The sequence below is a fragment of the Carlito syrichta genome, unplaced genomic scaffold, assembly GCF_000164805.1.
Source record: "Carlito syrichta isolate Samal-C Ts95f unplaced genomic scaffold, Tarsius_syrichta-2.0.1 Scaffold76138, whole genome shotgun sequence".
NCBI lineage: Eukaryota > Metazoa > Chordata > Mammalia > Primates > Tarsiidae > Carlito > Carlito syrichta.
Genome location: NW_007020234.1, coordinates 58,033 through 70,284, shown reverse-complemented (window position 1 = coordinate 70,284; position 12,252 = coordinate 58,033). Strand labels below are relative to the sequence as shown.

At 49.2% G+C, this 12,252-nt stretch overlaps 1 protein-coding gene across 2 annotated transcripts in view; it reads left to right on the top strand.

Annotated features, from left to right (window-relative positions):
- Positions 1-258: 258 nt before the first annotated feature.
- LOC103255975 (dynamin-2) overlaps positions 259-12,252 on the top strand; it is a 45,254-nt gene continuing 33,260 nt past the window's right edge. For both annotated transcript variants that reach the window (XM_021710236.1, XM_021710240.1), the window contains exons 1-3: positions 259-495; positions 3,343-3,441; positions 8,958-9,118. In XM_021710236.1, coding sequence (XP_021565911.1) covers positions 381-495; positions 3,343-3,441; positions 8,958-9,118 — 375 coding nt within the window. In that variant the 5' untranslated portion in view covers positions 259-380. The remainder of the gene's footprint in view (positions 496-3,342; positions 3,442-8,957; positions 9,119-12,252) is intronic.

Genomic DNA, 12,252 nt, shown 5'->3' with positions numbered 1-12,252 from the left:
CTGGGAGCAGCCACTGCACTCCAGTCTGGTGACAGAGTGAGACTCCAACTCAAAACAAAACAAAACAAAACAATAAAACTGTGTCATTGGAATGGAGTAGTCAAGGGCATCTGGAGGATGAGGTCCTAGAAAGGGAGGTATTGCATTGAAAGTATGGTCCAGGTGGAGTGTCAGGTGATGTCCTGAGGTCTGACTGCCCCAGGCACTTGTGGATGTACCTGTGTCGCTGCAGGGCTATGTGTGCCTCCCCTCCTCCACCTCTGACCACCATTCTGTGTGTTTCCCTGTCAGTGTTGAACTTGACCCTCATCGACCTCCCGGGCATCACCAAGGTGCCCGTGGGGGACCAGCCCCCAGACATCGAGTATCAGATCAAGGAAATGATCCTGCAGTTCATCAGCCGGGAGAGCAGTCTGATCCTTGCTGTCACGCCTGCCAATATGGACCTGGCCAACTCGGATGCCCTCAAGCTGGCCAAGGAGGTCGATCCACAAGGTAAGCACAGCTCAAGGCAGCCGCTTCTACCTTCAGGTGCCTCTGAGCATGGGACTCGCCCAGCATCCTTGATGCCAAGTCACTGACATTCTCTTTAACACATGACTGCTTTAGCAAAAGGCTTCCCGGGACATAGCGTTTCCCAGAAGACTGTTGTGTGACAGTAGGACATTGCTCTTTGGACATGATGGTACCCACTTTGCCAATGTAGGAGGCTAGTTCAGGGGAAGGAGAAAGAGCTCAGCTGTCACTGGGTACAGAGGTGACTGCAGAACCCACCCATAGAAGTTACTTCTCCTCCCTGAGGCTTGGTCCCTTCCCTGTCAAAACAGGAATATCAGTCCCAATCTGCAGACCCATTGGGGGGACTGGAGAGAATCGCCATTTGACTTGTCTGGCCAATGCTCAGGGCCAGGCAAGTAAAGTCAAAGAGCAATGAGGTACTGATGCAAGCTGGGGGCAGTAGGGAGTAGTGGGGACTGCGGCGTCCTTGGTCAAGAGCATTCAGAGTCAAACTTTTCAGAGGGCCAGTCAGTGAGTAAGGTTTAATTAAGCACCCGCTGGGTGCCAGGCTCTGTTTTGGCCATGGGGACAGCATTTGGCAGGGTCACAGGGAGCTGATTTTCCAATGGAGGAGACAGAATATAACAAGGGAATAGAAAGGGGAGATTATTTCAGGTTGTGGGAAGTGGTGGAAGGAAAATTGACTCCTTTGAGAGTGTCTGGGTTGCGGGTTGGGGACCTCTGAAGAAGTGAGGTCAGAGGTGAGACCAGAATGATGAAAAGGGGCAAAATCCAGGAAAATTGACTGTGGGAGCTGGTAGCCTGGAGGTGATTTGAATCTGGGGTGGTCAAGAACCAGCATAGAGGCCCATGTGACTACAGGCAGGCCAAGAGGGGCGGGGCTAGTCAAGCCAGGCATGGTGGGCTGGGGGGTTATTCTGAGAGGGGTGGGGAGTTTTAGTCACGTGTAACACAAATTGGAATCCTTTTTTTTTTTTTTTTTAGTCAGTCTAACTCTGTCGCCCAGGGTGGAGTGCAGTGGCACGCTTACGGCCACTGCAACCTTGACCTGCTAGGCTCAGGCGATTCTTCCGCCTCAGCCTTCCAAGTAGCTGGAACCACAGGCATGTGCCACCCAAACCCAGCTAATTTTTAAAAAAATTTCTCATAGAGAAGAGATCTTGCCATGTTGCCCAGGCTGGTCTTGAACCCGTGGGCTCAGGCAATCCTCTCTCCTCCCTCTGCCTCCCAAAGTGTTGGAGTTACAGGCGTGAGCCACCATGTCCATCTAGAGTCCATTTGTAAAATACCCTGTGACTGTCAGTTCCAGGATGGTTTAGAGGGTGTTGGGGCCATGAGAGGGACTGAGTGAGCTGTTGGAGCCAGACAGGTTTTGTGGCACACGGACCTCAGTTTGCAGCCACGTGTCAGGCCCGGCAGGTGGTCAGCAGTGGTGTTCAACAGTCCATTCCTGCACAGGACCGCAATCTCCTCAAACACCAGGGTTGTGTGTAGAACTCTTCCCAGGTTCTTCCCAGGAGGGGCTGCCCCTGCCTAGGGGTCTCCTCTAAAGGCCCACACAGCCCTCTGGTCCATCCCAGCCATGTCCCCGCTGTCCTTCCATGAAATGGGACGTGACTGTGATAAGACTTCAGAGGCTTGATCAGGAAGTGACACAATGGAAATTATACGGTTAAGCCCCGTTTGGGAACCTGATGTTGGCCTTCTGTTTTTTACAAAATGTATTTTCTGCCTTTGAAAGTATTCCTGATTACTACCAAAAAAGAGCAAAGAGTCATCATTGAAATATAGAAGCCAAAAATGGAGAGCTCCCCTTCCCCACTGGTGACCACGGTTGGCAAATGTTCTTCTAGAGTTCTTACACATAAACTCCCAATTTAGAAAATGGGCTGATCTTTCTGTATTTTTCTGTTGTATGTGAATATGTGTGTGTCCCTGTCATTCCATAGTACTAATTGCTGATATAAGTCCTTCTGTGTAAGGAAAGACTTACACCCCGGGATGGCCCGTCACTGACTCTCCTTCCTTTGTTCTTGGACATTTGGGTTGTTTCTGGTCTTTTGTGAGCAGTGCTATTGTGGGGTTGTACATTTCCATCAGAGTTGACACCCCAGGACCCCTCCTGCTCTCTCACCATGGAATTTGAGTGCATCTGGGCTCCTGAGAGGACACAGCTGTCAGTCCCTCAACACCCAAGCTGGCACCCCTCAGTGATATTCCTTGGCTTTCATCTGTCCCTGGTGGATGTTGCATGTGTCCCTTACACAGCACAGGGCCTACCCTTCCACCCAGGTGGGGACAATTGATCTGCAGTGGTAAGGCTTTGCTTTGAGGACACTTTTGACTCTGGATGACCTGGGGAGAGAGGACGTTGGTGAGTTGGTTTCCAGAGTGGAATTCTAGCTATTCAGTTGAGAGGTAGTTCTGGAAACAGTCGCTTTAGTTTTGGGTGTTACGCTGAGACTTGGCATCAACTCAGAGAGGCCAGCATCAAAATCCTGACCCAGGCTATGTGTTTCCTCGAGTTTTCCACCAACCCTGCAGCAGCAGATGCTGTTGCTGATCACGCAAGTGCCAATAATGGTCACTGTTGATTGATTGAGCATTTGCCATGGGCCAGGTTCATCCTCATGGTGACCCTCTGAGATCAGGGCTGTTACTGTCCTCATTTGACACGTGGGACACTGGGGTCCAGGCAGGTGACGTTATGGCTTGTCTCAAGTTGCATGGTTTGGAAGCTGGGGACTGATTGGACCCAGGTATCCTGGAGCCTCCAGCTGTATTCCTTCCTTGTGGTACCCTCTGACCCTGAGACTCTTTTAGGCTTGCGGACCATCGGCGTCATCACCAAGCTCGACCTGATGGACGAAGGCACTGATGCCAGGGACGTCCTGGAGAACAAGCTCCTCCCCTTGAGAAGAGGTGAGGCTTCTGGGGTGGGGCAGGACAGGCTAGGGGGCATGTCGTTGTCATCATGGAAGGCCTGGCAGAGTCTGGGAGACACAGACACATTTACCATCACAAGTCTCCTGGCTGCCTGGAAGTAATAACTGCTTTTATATTTCATTGCATCCTCTTTTTCTTCTGATTTGTGTACATTCATTTTTCAAGTACACGGCTAATGCCTCTCACTTCTGGAACTTTGGAAAACAAGTCTAGCCGGGCTTGGTGGCTCAGCCTGTAATCCTGCGCCTTTGGGAGGCTGAGGTGAGTGGATTGCCTGAGCCCGCGGGCTCGAGACCCGCCTGGGCAGTGAGACCTCATCTCTACAATAAATCAGCCGGGCGTGGTAGCACATGCCTGTAGTTCCCGCTACTTGGAAGGCTGAGGCGGAAGGATCGCCGGAGCCCAGCAGGCGAGGCTGCGGTGGCTGGGAGCGGCCACTGCACTCCAGTCTGGGCGACAGAGTGGGACTCCAACTCAAAAAAAAAAAGAAAAAAGAAAAAAAAGAAAACAAGTCTATAGAAAGAGGAAGCTAAACCCACAGGCAACCGTCGTGTCCCCAGCCAGCCTCCTGTTCTTGCCTTGTGGCTGTCCTTCAACACAGTACAGCTCTCCGGGATTTATCACGTGTTCATTTCTCATCACTTTCTATGATGAGCATTTTAAAACATTCCCAAAGGCATAGAAGAAAGTTGGAAGAGCCCCTAGAGCCTGTTCCCCAACTTCAGTTGTTATTAGCACGCAGCTGATAGTGCATGCCCCAAACATCCTTGCCTGCTAGTGATAATTCCTTCCTGGGATTTTAAAGCAAATCCTCGGCTTCTTATCATTTTATGTAAATACCTCTGTGTCTTTGTCCAACACATCTCCTTCCCATCCACTTTGATTTTTTTTTTCTTGAATTGGAGTCTCACTCTGTTGCCAAGGCTGGAGTGCAGTGACATGCTCATGGCTACCGCAGCCTCGACCTGCTGCGCTCAGGTGATCCTTCCGCCTCAGCCTTCCAAGTAGCTGGAACCACAGGCATGTGCCAACATGCCTGGCTTATTTTTTGATTTATTGTAGAGAAGAGGTCTCACCAAGTTGCCCAAGCTGGTCTTGAACACTTGGGCTCAGGCAGTCCTCTCACCTCGGCCTCCCAAAGTACTGGGATTACAGGCTTGAGTCACCATGCCCAGCTCACTTTGTTTTTTTTTCCGTATCTTTTATCTGTGGAAGAAACTAGACCACGTTCCCCATTCAGGAGCTGGGCAAAAGCTGTTTTCCTGAAAACTGTAGTTTAGTTTTAGACAGAGTCCTGGTTGGGCTCAGGCTCAAGTTCAGGGTCAAGACTTCTGACAGGGTTGAGACTTCTGACAGGAGTAAAGGAAGTATTTTTATTTTTTTAATTAAAAAAATACTTCATTAAAGTTTTTCAGAACAGCAGCTGTAGGTACAATGTCAAATTGAGAGGAATGTACAGACATATCCCATAGCTCCCTACCTCCACATGGATACACCCCCAGTACATTTGTTCCAGTCGATGAACCAGCATTGACCCACTATTGTCACCCAAAGTCCAAGTTTTACATTAGAGTTCACTCTTGGTGTTATAAGTGTTTTTGTTTTGTTTTGTTTTCTTTTTTTTTTTCAGTAGGAGTCTCACTCTGTCGCCCAGACTGGAGTACAGTGGCATGCTCATAGCCACCGTAGCTTCAACCTACTGGGCTCAGGTGATCCTTCCGCCTCAGCCTTCCAAGTAGCTGGAACCACAGGCATGTGCCACCACATCTGGCTAATTTTTTGATTTATTTTAGAGTCGAGGTCTCGAACTCCTGAGTTCAGGCAGTCCTCTCGCCTCCGCCTCCCTAAGTGCTGGGATTACAGGCTTGAGCCACCACGCATAACTTTGTTTTTGTTTTCAAATCCTGCAAATAGCAAACATTTACTGGATATCTATAATGTACCGGCACCATTCTAAGCTCTTATTGTGTAAGAGCTCATTTAATTCCAATGGCAATTCAGCAAGGTGGCTCTGTTTTCATCTCCATTTGATGATTAAGAAACTGAGGCCCAGCCGGGCTCGGTGGCTCAGCCTGTAATCCTGCGCCTTTGGGAGGCTGAGGTGAGTAGATTGCCTGAGCCCGCGGGTTCGAGACCCGCCTGAGCAACTTGGTGAGTCCTCATCTCTACAATAAATAAAAATTAGCCGAACGTGGTAGTGCGCACCTGTAGTTCCACCTCCTTGGAAGGCTGAGGCGGAAGGATCGCCGGAGCCCAGAAGGTCAAGGCTGCAGTGGCTGGGAGCGGCCACTGTACTCGTCTGGGCAACAAAGTGAGACTCCAACTCAAAAAAAAAAAAAAGAAAGAAACTGAGGCCCAAAGAGGCTAATTCCTTTACCCTAGTTCACAGAATTAGGAAGTAGCAAAACTTTGAGCCCTAGCTTTCCAGGGCCATGCTGCTCTGTGATCTGCTTTTCTGTCTCAGAGCATCTCCTCATGATGAGTAAATATTCTTCAGGATGACCTCGAGAGGTCATGTGGAATTCCTTATGTGGGAGCACACAGGCTGGCACTTGATTCCCATTATTTTTAAATTGGGGTGTCACTCTGTTGCCCAGGCTGGAGTACAGTGGCATAATCACAGCTAACTGCAGCCTTGACCTTCTGAGTTCAAGAGATTCTTCTGCCTCAGCCTCCCCAGTAGCTGGTACTACAGTCATGCGCCACTACGCACAGCTAATTTTGGGATTTTTTGAGGAGATGAGGTCTCGCTATGTTGCCCAGACTGATCTCGAACTCCTGGTCTCAAGCGATCCTCCCCGCTTGGCCTCCTGAAGTGCTGGGAATAGTTCTCATTTGTTTTTACAGTCTTTCCTGCCCATGGGATCTGTCCTCGGTTGTGGACACCTTCATGCTTGGCCAGCACCGCTTAGACTGTTCCTTTTGCTCTTTGGGGTTCCCCACTCAATGTCAGATTGACATGGGGAAATGTTCAGCCTTGCTTGCTGCCTTACCCAGTTGGCTCCCTCAGACACTCTTGGTCTCCTTTGAGGATGCCAAAGGGCCTGGAGGTCTGTGGGCACTGGCTGGGTGGAGAGACCGGTAGCATGGCCCTCCTCCAGCTCCTTCCTCCTGATTCATGGCCACAGTGCCCCTCTGCCTTCCTCCCTGTTTCCCAGAACGAAGGCTTTTCCTCTCTCTGCTCACTTGTGAGCCTGCTTCTGTCTTGTGACCTTGGGCTTCAGGATCCCCTGATCCCCAATCCTTTCTCTTGGCTTGCGAAAGACTTGTAACTCTTGCTCCTTAAAGAAACTCAACCCAAGCCGACTGCCTTTCTCTGGTGCCTGCTATTCCTTCTGTGGGCTGTCAAACAGGTGGTAGCAAATTTGACTTCAACAGATCTGGGTTCAGGTCTTGGTTCTCCTACCGTGACCTCACCTTGGTTTGCCTTGCTTCCTTCATTTGCAACTTGGACACAGTAACTGATCTGGAGAGGACAAAAGACGGTCACAGGACCAGGAGAAATGTGTATACTCCACACTGCTGAAGAGTGAGAAAGAAGCACATGGGTTTTCACCCAGGCCTATTGTGGCCTGTTCCAGTCTACCTGGGATAATTAGTCTACCTAATTATATTAATAGTAGCGTATAACCATGACCACATCTGTGTATTGAACACCTACTAGGTATCTGATACTAGGCTCAGTTCTTTATTTCCTTTGATATCCATTTGTGTGCCCATATTGTTGGGTACCTCATGTCCGTGCTCAGGGTTTCTGGCTGTTCCAACCTTTTGGTTTTGTTTATGTATTTATTTATCTTAATTAATTAAGAGTCAGGATCTTACTGTGTTGCCCAGGCTGGCCTCAAGCTCTTGGGCTCAAGTGATCCGCCCACATTAGCCTCCTGAGCAGCTGGGGCTACAGGTGCCACCATGCCTGGCTTTCTGTTCTCGCTGTTTAAATGCCATCTCCCTACCCTTCTCCTCTCCATGTTTCCTTATGTTTTGCAATGCTTTTCTTCAAATTAGCTTTTTTCCTTTTTTTGAGTTGGAATCTCACTCTGTCGCCCAGGCTGGAGTGCAGTGGCACGCTCATGGCCACCCCAGCGTCGACCTGTTGGGCTCAGGCGATCCTTCCGCCTCAGCCTTCCAAGTAGCTGGAACTACAGGCATGTGGTACCATGCCTGGCTTATTTGATTTATTGTAGAGATGAGGTCTCACCAAGTGCCCAGGCTGGTCTTAAACCCCTGGACTCAGGCAGTCCTCTCACCTCAGCCTCCCAAAGTGCTGGGATTACAGGGTTGAGCCACAGTGCCCGGCCCACACTAGCATTTTTATTCTAAAAATGTTTTTTTTCTTGTTTAGAAAATTCAAAAACCATTCTGACAGCTATGCATTGAGGAGACGGACTTCTGGCTCCCTCCCCCAAGTCCCATTTTTCAGATGCTCACCAATAACTGTTTCTTGTGTTTCATTCCAGAAAACTTTAATGCAGATACAGATACAATCTTTTTTTTTTAAATCTCCCATGTGTTCTTCAAATTCAATTTTTTTTTTTTTTGAGTTGGAGTCTCACTCTGTCTCCCAGCCACTTCAGCCTCGACCTGCTGGGCTCCAGCGATCCTTCTGCCTCAGCCTTCCAAGTAGCTGGAACTACAGGCACACGCTACCATGCCCGGCTAATTCAAGTTCTTTTCCAGTTCCATTTTCTTACAAGATCCTTTAGGAATTAATTTTGGTAGGCATCTGACTGATTCTTTGCCAGCACTGTCTGCTGAACTACCCACTGGTATTAAAGTGTTGACCTGTAGTTCCTACTCCTTTGGGGTATTTCTAGACTTTCTGTTCTGTTCCATTCATCTCTCTGGGCACGAATGCCCTGATATATCCCACTGTTTAAGAGATACTTTCTAGTGGGTTTTAGCTGTCTTCCATTGCCCTCATTGAGATTATTTTCTAACCTGTCTTGAAAGCCTAGCTTGTGGATTTCATTTTTTCCAGAGTGATTTTCTGACCCCTTCACACAGGCTGGATATGATCTTTCCTCCCTCTAAACACATATACTGCTTTTGGGGCTGTCTTCTGCTGTGCTTTCAGCTTCTGTGTTATTTCTTTATATTTTTGAGTCAGGGTCTCACTGTATCACCCGGGCTGGCGTGCAGTGGCATGACCATGGCTCACCGCAGCCTCAACCTTTTAGGCTCAGGCCATCCTTCTGTCTCAACCTCCCAAGTAGCTGGGACTCTAGGTACCACCTGCCTGGCTAATTTATTCTTAATTTTTTTGTAGAGACGGTCTGACTATGTTGTCCAGGCTGGTCTCAAACTCCTGGGATCAAGCAGTTCTCCTTCAGCCTCCCAAAGTGCCGGGATTGTAGGTGTGCATTACCATGCCTGGTCTTCCTGTGTTATTTCTGAGTAATGTGTTATCACTCGGTCTGTGAGTGACCTGTGGGGCAGGATCCATCCCTGACACTGGCATCTCCCCAGCTCTGACTGCCTCCTCCCCACAGGCTACATTGGCGTAGTGAACCGCAGCCAGAAGGACATTGAGGGAAAGAAGGATATCCGCGCAGCGCTGGCTGCCGAGAGGAAGTTTTTCCTCTCCCACCCAGCCTACCGGCACATGGCTGACCGCATGGGCACACCACACCTGCAGAAGACCCTGAACCAGGTATGTTGAGGCATTGGGGCTGCCGTGTGCAGTGGTGCAGGCTGAACACTCCATAACGGCTATGATCCATGTAGGCACTGGCCTCAGGCTAGAGCAGTGGTTGTTTTGGCAAAATGTATTCAGTTCACATTTATTACTCCCATCATATATGCATTTGATTCAGGGCCTGATAAGGATTGGGTGTTCAGTACGTTGGTGCAGCTATTTCGCCATCACTGCTACTATTACTGTTACTTTGATTCCTGTTATAATTGTTTAGTCACATACTTGGAGGCATGCATGCATTTCCTGGGATTGGTGACCTGGTTAAGGACTCCTGGCCTGAAGCAGGGCAGGGGAGTGCTGGATGGCAGCTAAGTGGGAGAGCCCTGGAATCTGCCCTTCCTGGGTCTAGTGCCCAGCTCCACTGACAGAGCCTCCCTCTGCTGTTCATCATCAAGGATTATCACCCTCCCTGCTCCCTTGGGGCTGGTGCCTGTTTAGTGCCCAGAACACACACTAAACATGCGTCCATTAAACATTTAGTGCACCAGAACATGTGTGAAATAGCACTGTCTACCACCAGCCGAGCCAGTCCTTCCACTCAAGCGATCCTCCTGCCTCTACTTCCCAAAGTGCTGGGATTACAGGCATGAGCCACTGCACCTGGCTGGGTTTTCCTATCTTTTTTCCTATTCTTTTTTTATAGGTAATACATTTCTAGGACACATAAAAACAGTATGAGAGGATATGGTGGCGCACCCAGCTGCCCTTTCCTGTGCCCCCACAGGCATCCCTGTCATTGCTGCCTTAGCCTTCCTGAGAGCCACATTCTTCCTTTCTTACCATACTTGATGGTGTAGTAGTCATGGACATGTCCTCCCCCTTGCTTTTGTCCACTCAGCAAAACCTCCTGGTGCTCTGTCCCTGCAACAAGGACCCTTCCTGGCTCTTCTTTGCTGCTGTTTAATGTTCTCCAAGCATGTAGGCCCTGGTCTCTTTCACTGGTCTCTTGCAGGTGACCAGGATAGTGTCTGATGGTTCTAGTCAATAAAAGGCTGCAATTAGTAGAATCATTTTACATACGTGAGGGTTCTGGGTTGAGGGGTATAATCCCCACTCTGGGATTGTGCAGTGATACCCAAAAGATAGTGCCCATCTTAGCCGCTGTCCTGCTTGGCCCAGCCAGGAGTGCCCTTCGAGGGATGTTCGCAGAGGCGGGGCATTCCTCTCACTATTTTCTGGCAGCTTCTGTGGCGGAAGCAGGGACTCAGAGTGACAATCTAAGAGTCATTCTGTTGTGCACATGCTGGGGACACAGTGGTGACATGAGAGCAGAGCCCTGTCCTTGTGGAAGGCATGGGGGGACAGATGGGGAAGAAGTCACCGGATCAAGTGTGATCAAGTGTCAGGTAAGGGTGGGGCGGGAAGAGAGCTCTCTGAGAAGGTTCTCAGGAGATGGGAGGGGCTCAGGAGAGGGGTTCAGGCTATCCTTGGGAAATACCTCAGGGGAGGAAGCTGGGGAGGGAGATGGGAAGTAGAACTCCCTGCAGGGGTCTGAGGCCTCTGAGAGCTAGCAGGCAGACAGCCCACTACTCATCCTTGGGAGTCTGGAGAGGCTCCATTCCCTTCAAATTAGGGTACTTCCTGGGTTGAGGCACCCATGCCCCTTGGTTTGCCCATGAGATAAATGCTCTTGGGGACTGCCACAGACCAGGGAAGGGCAGCATAGGTACCCAACTTGAAGACTTGCAGTACCCACAGAGAGGGTCCTGTGGCCTGGGCTGCAGGGACAGGGACCCCTGGTCAGGGATGACATTGAGGAGCTTTGCCAGATCTGTGCCACAGACGTGTGGCTCTTCATGCCCTTTCTGGCTACATGGATTCATTTTTTGTTTTTTTTGAGTTGGGGTCTCACTCTGTGTCCAGGCTGCAGTGCAGTGGCACGCTACCGCCACCACAGGCTTGACCTGCTGTGCTCAGGTGATCCTTCCACCTCAACCTTTTAAGTAGCTGGAATTACAGGCACACGACACTATGTCCAGCTAGTTTTTTGACTTATTGTAGAGAGGAGATCTCACAAAGTTGCCCAAGCTGGTCTTTAACCCCTGGGCTCAGGCAATCCTCTCACCTCCGCCTCCCAAAGTGCTGGGATTATAGGCGTTAGCCACCTTGCCTGGCCTCCATGGATACTTTGTAAATTCTTCTCTGTTGTAGAGCCGATGAAAAACTCTGTTGCTTTTCAAATCTTAGCTGATTTTGTGGCTGTTTTTCATTAATTTTTTTTTCTTGCTTCTGTAATAGTTAACATAAAGTCATCCAACCTACTTCTAATGAATGTCCCATTTCCTCTCTTTCTGTGATGGGCATTTCCTTCCAGAGGTGGCCATTGTCACCACTTCCCCAGGCTTCCTTCTAGTCATACTTGGCATGGAGAGTTGGACATGTCTGTATAGCCCCTCCTCCTCCGACCTCCACTTCTTGCTTCCTCCCTCCCTTCTTTTCTTTCTCCTTCTTTCCTTTATAGTAAGTTCACACATATGAACCTTCAAGTTGTGAACTTTCTTTTTGTTTTTGAGTTGGTGTCTCTCTCTGTTTCCAAGGCTGGAGTGTAGGGGCATGCTCACAGCCCCCGCAGCCTTGACCTGCTGGGCTCAGGCAATCCTTCCACCTCAGCCATCCAAGTAGCTGGAACTACAGGCATGTACCACCACGCCTGGCTATTTTTTTAATTTATTGTCGAGATGAGGTCTCACCAAATTGCCCAGGCTGGTATCAAATCCCTGGGTTTAGGCAATCCCTCTTGCCTCTGCCTCCCAAAGTGTTGGGATTACAGACATGAGCCACCGTGCCTGGCCAAGTTGTGAACTTTCAAAGATGTGAACACGTGTTCGCATTTCCAATCATGTAAGTTAGCTCATGTGCCTGGCATACATTGTCAAGTATGCAGTGTACTATACTTAAGGTTAAAAATGTTTTCTTTATTTTTGTGTTTTTTTGATGTATTATTTGTGTGAAAAGTACTACAAACCTATTACAGTACTGTACTATATAGCTGACTGTGTTAGTTGGGTACCCAGGCTAACTTTGTTGGACTTTATTTTTTTATTTTTTGAGTTGGAGTCTCACTCTGTCACCCAGACTGGAGTGCAGTG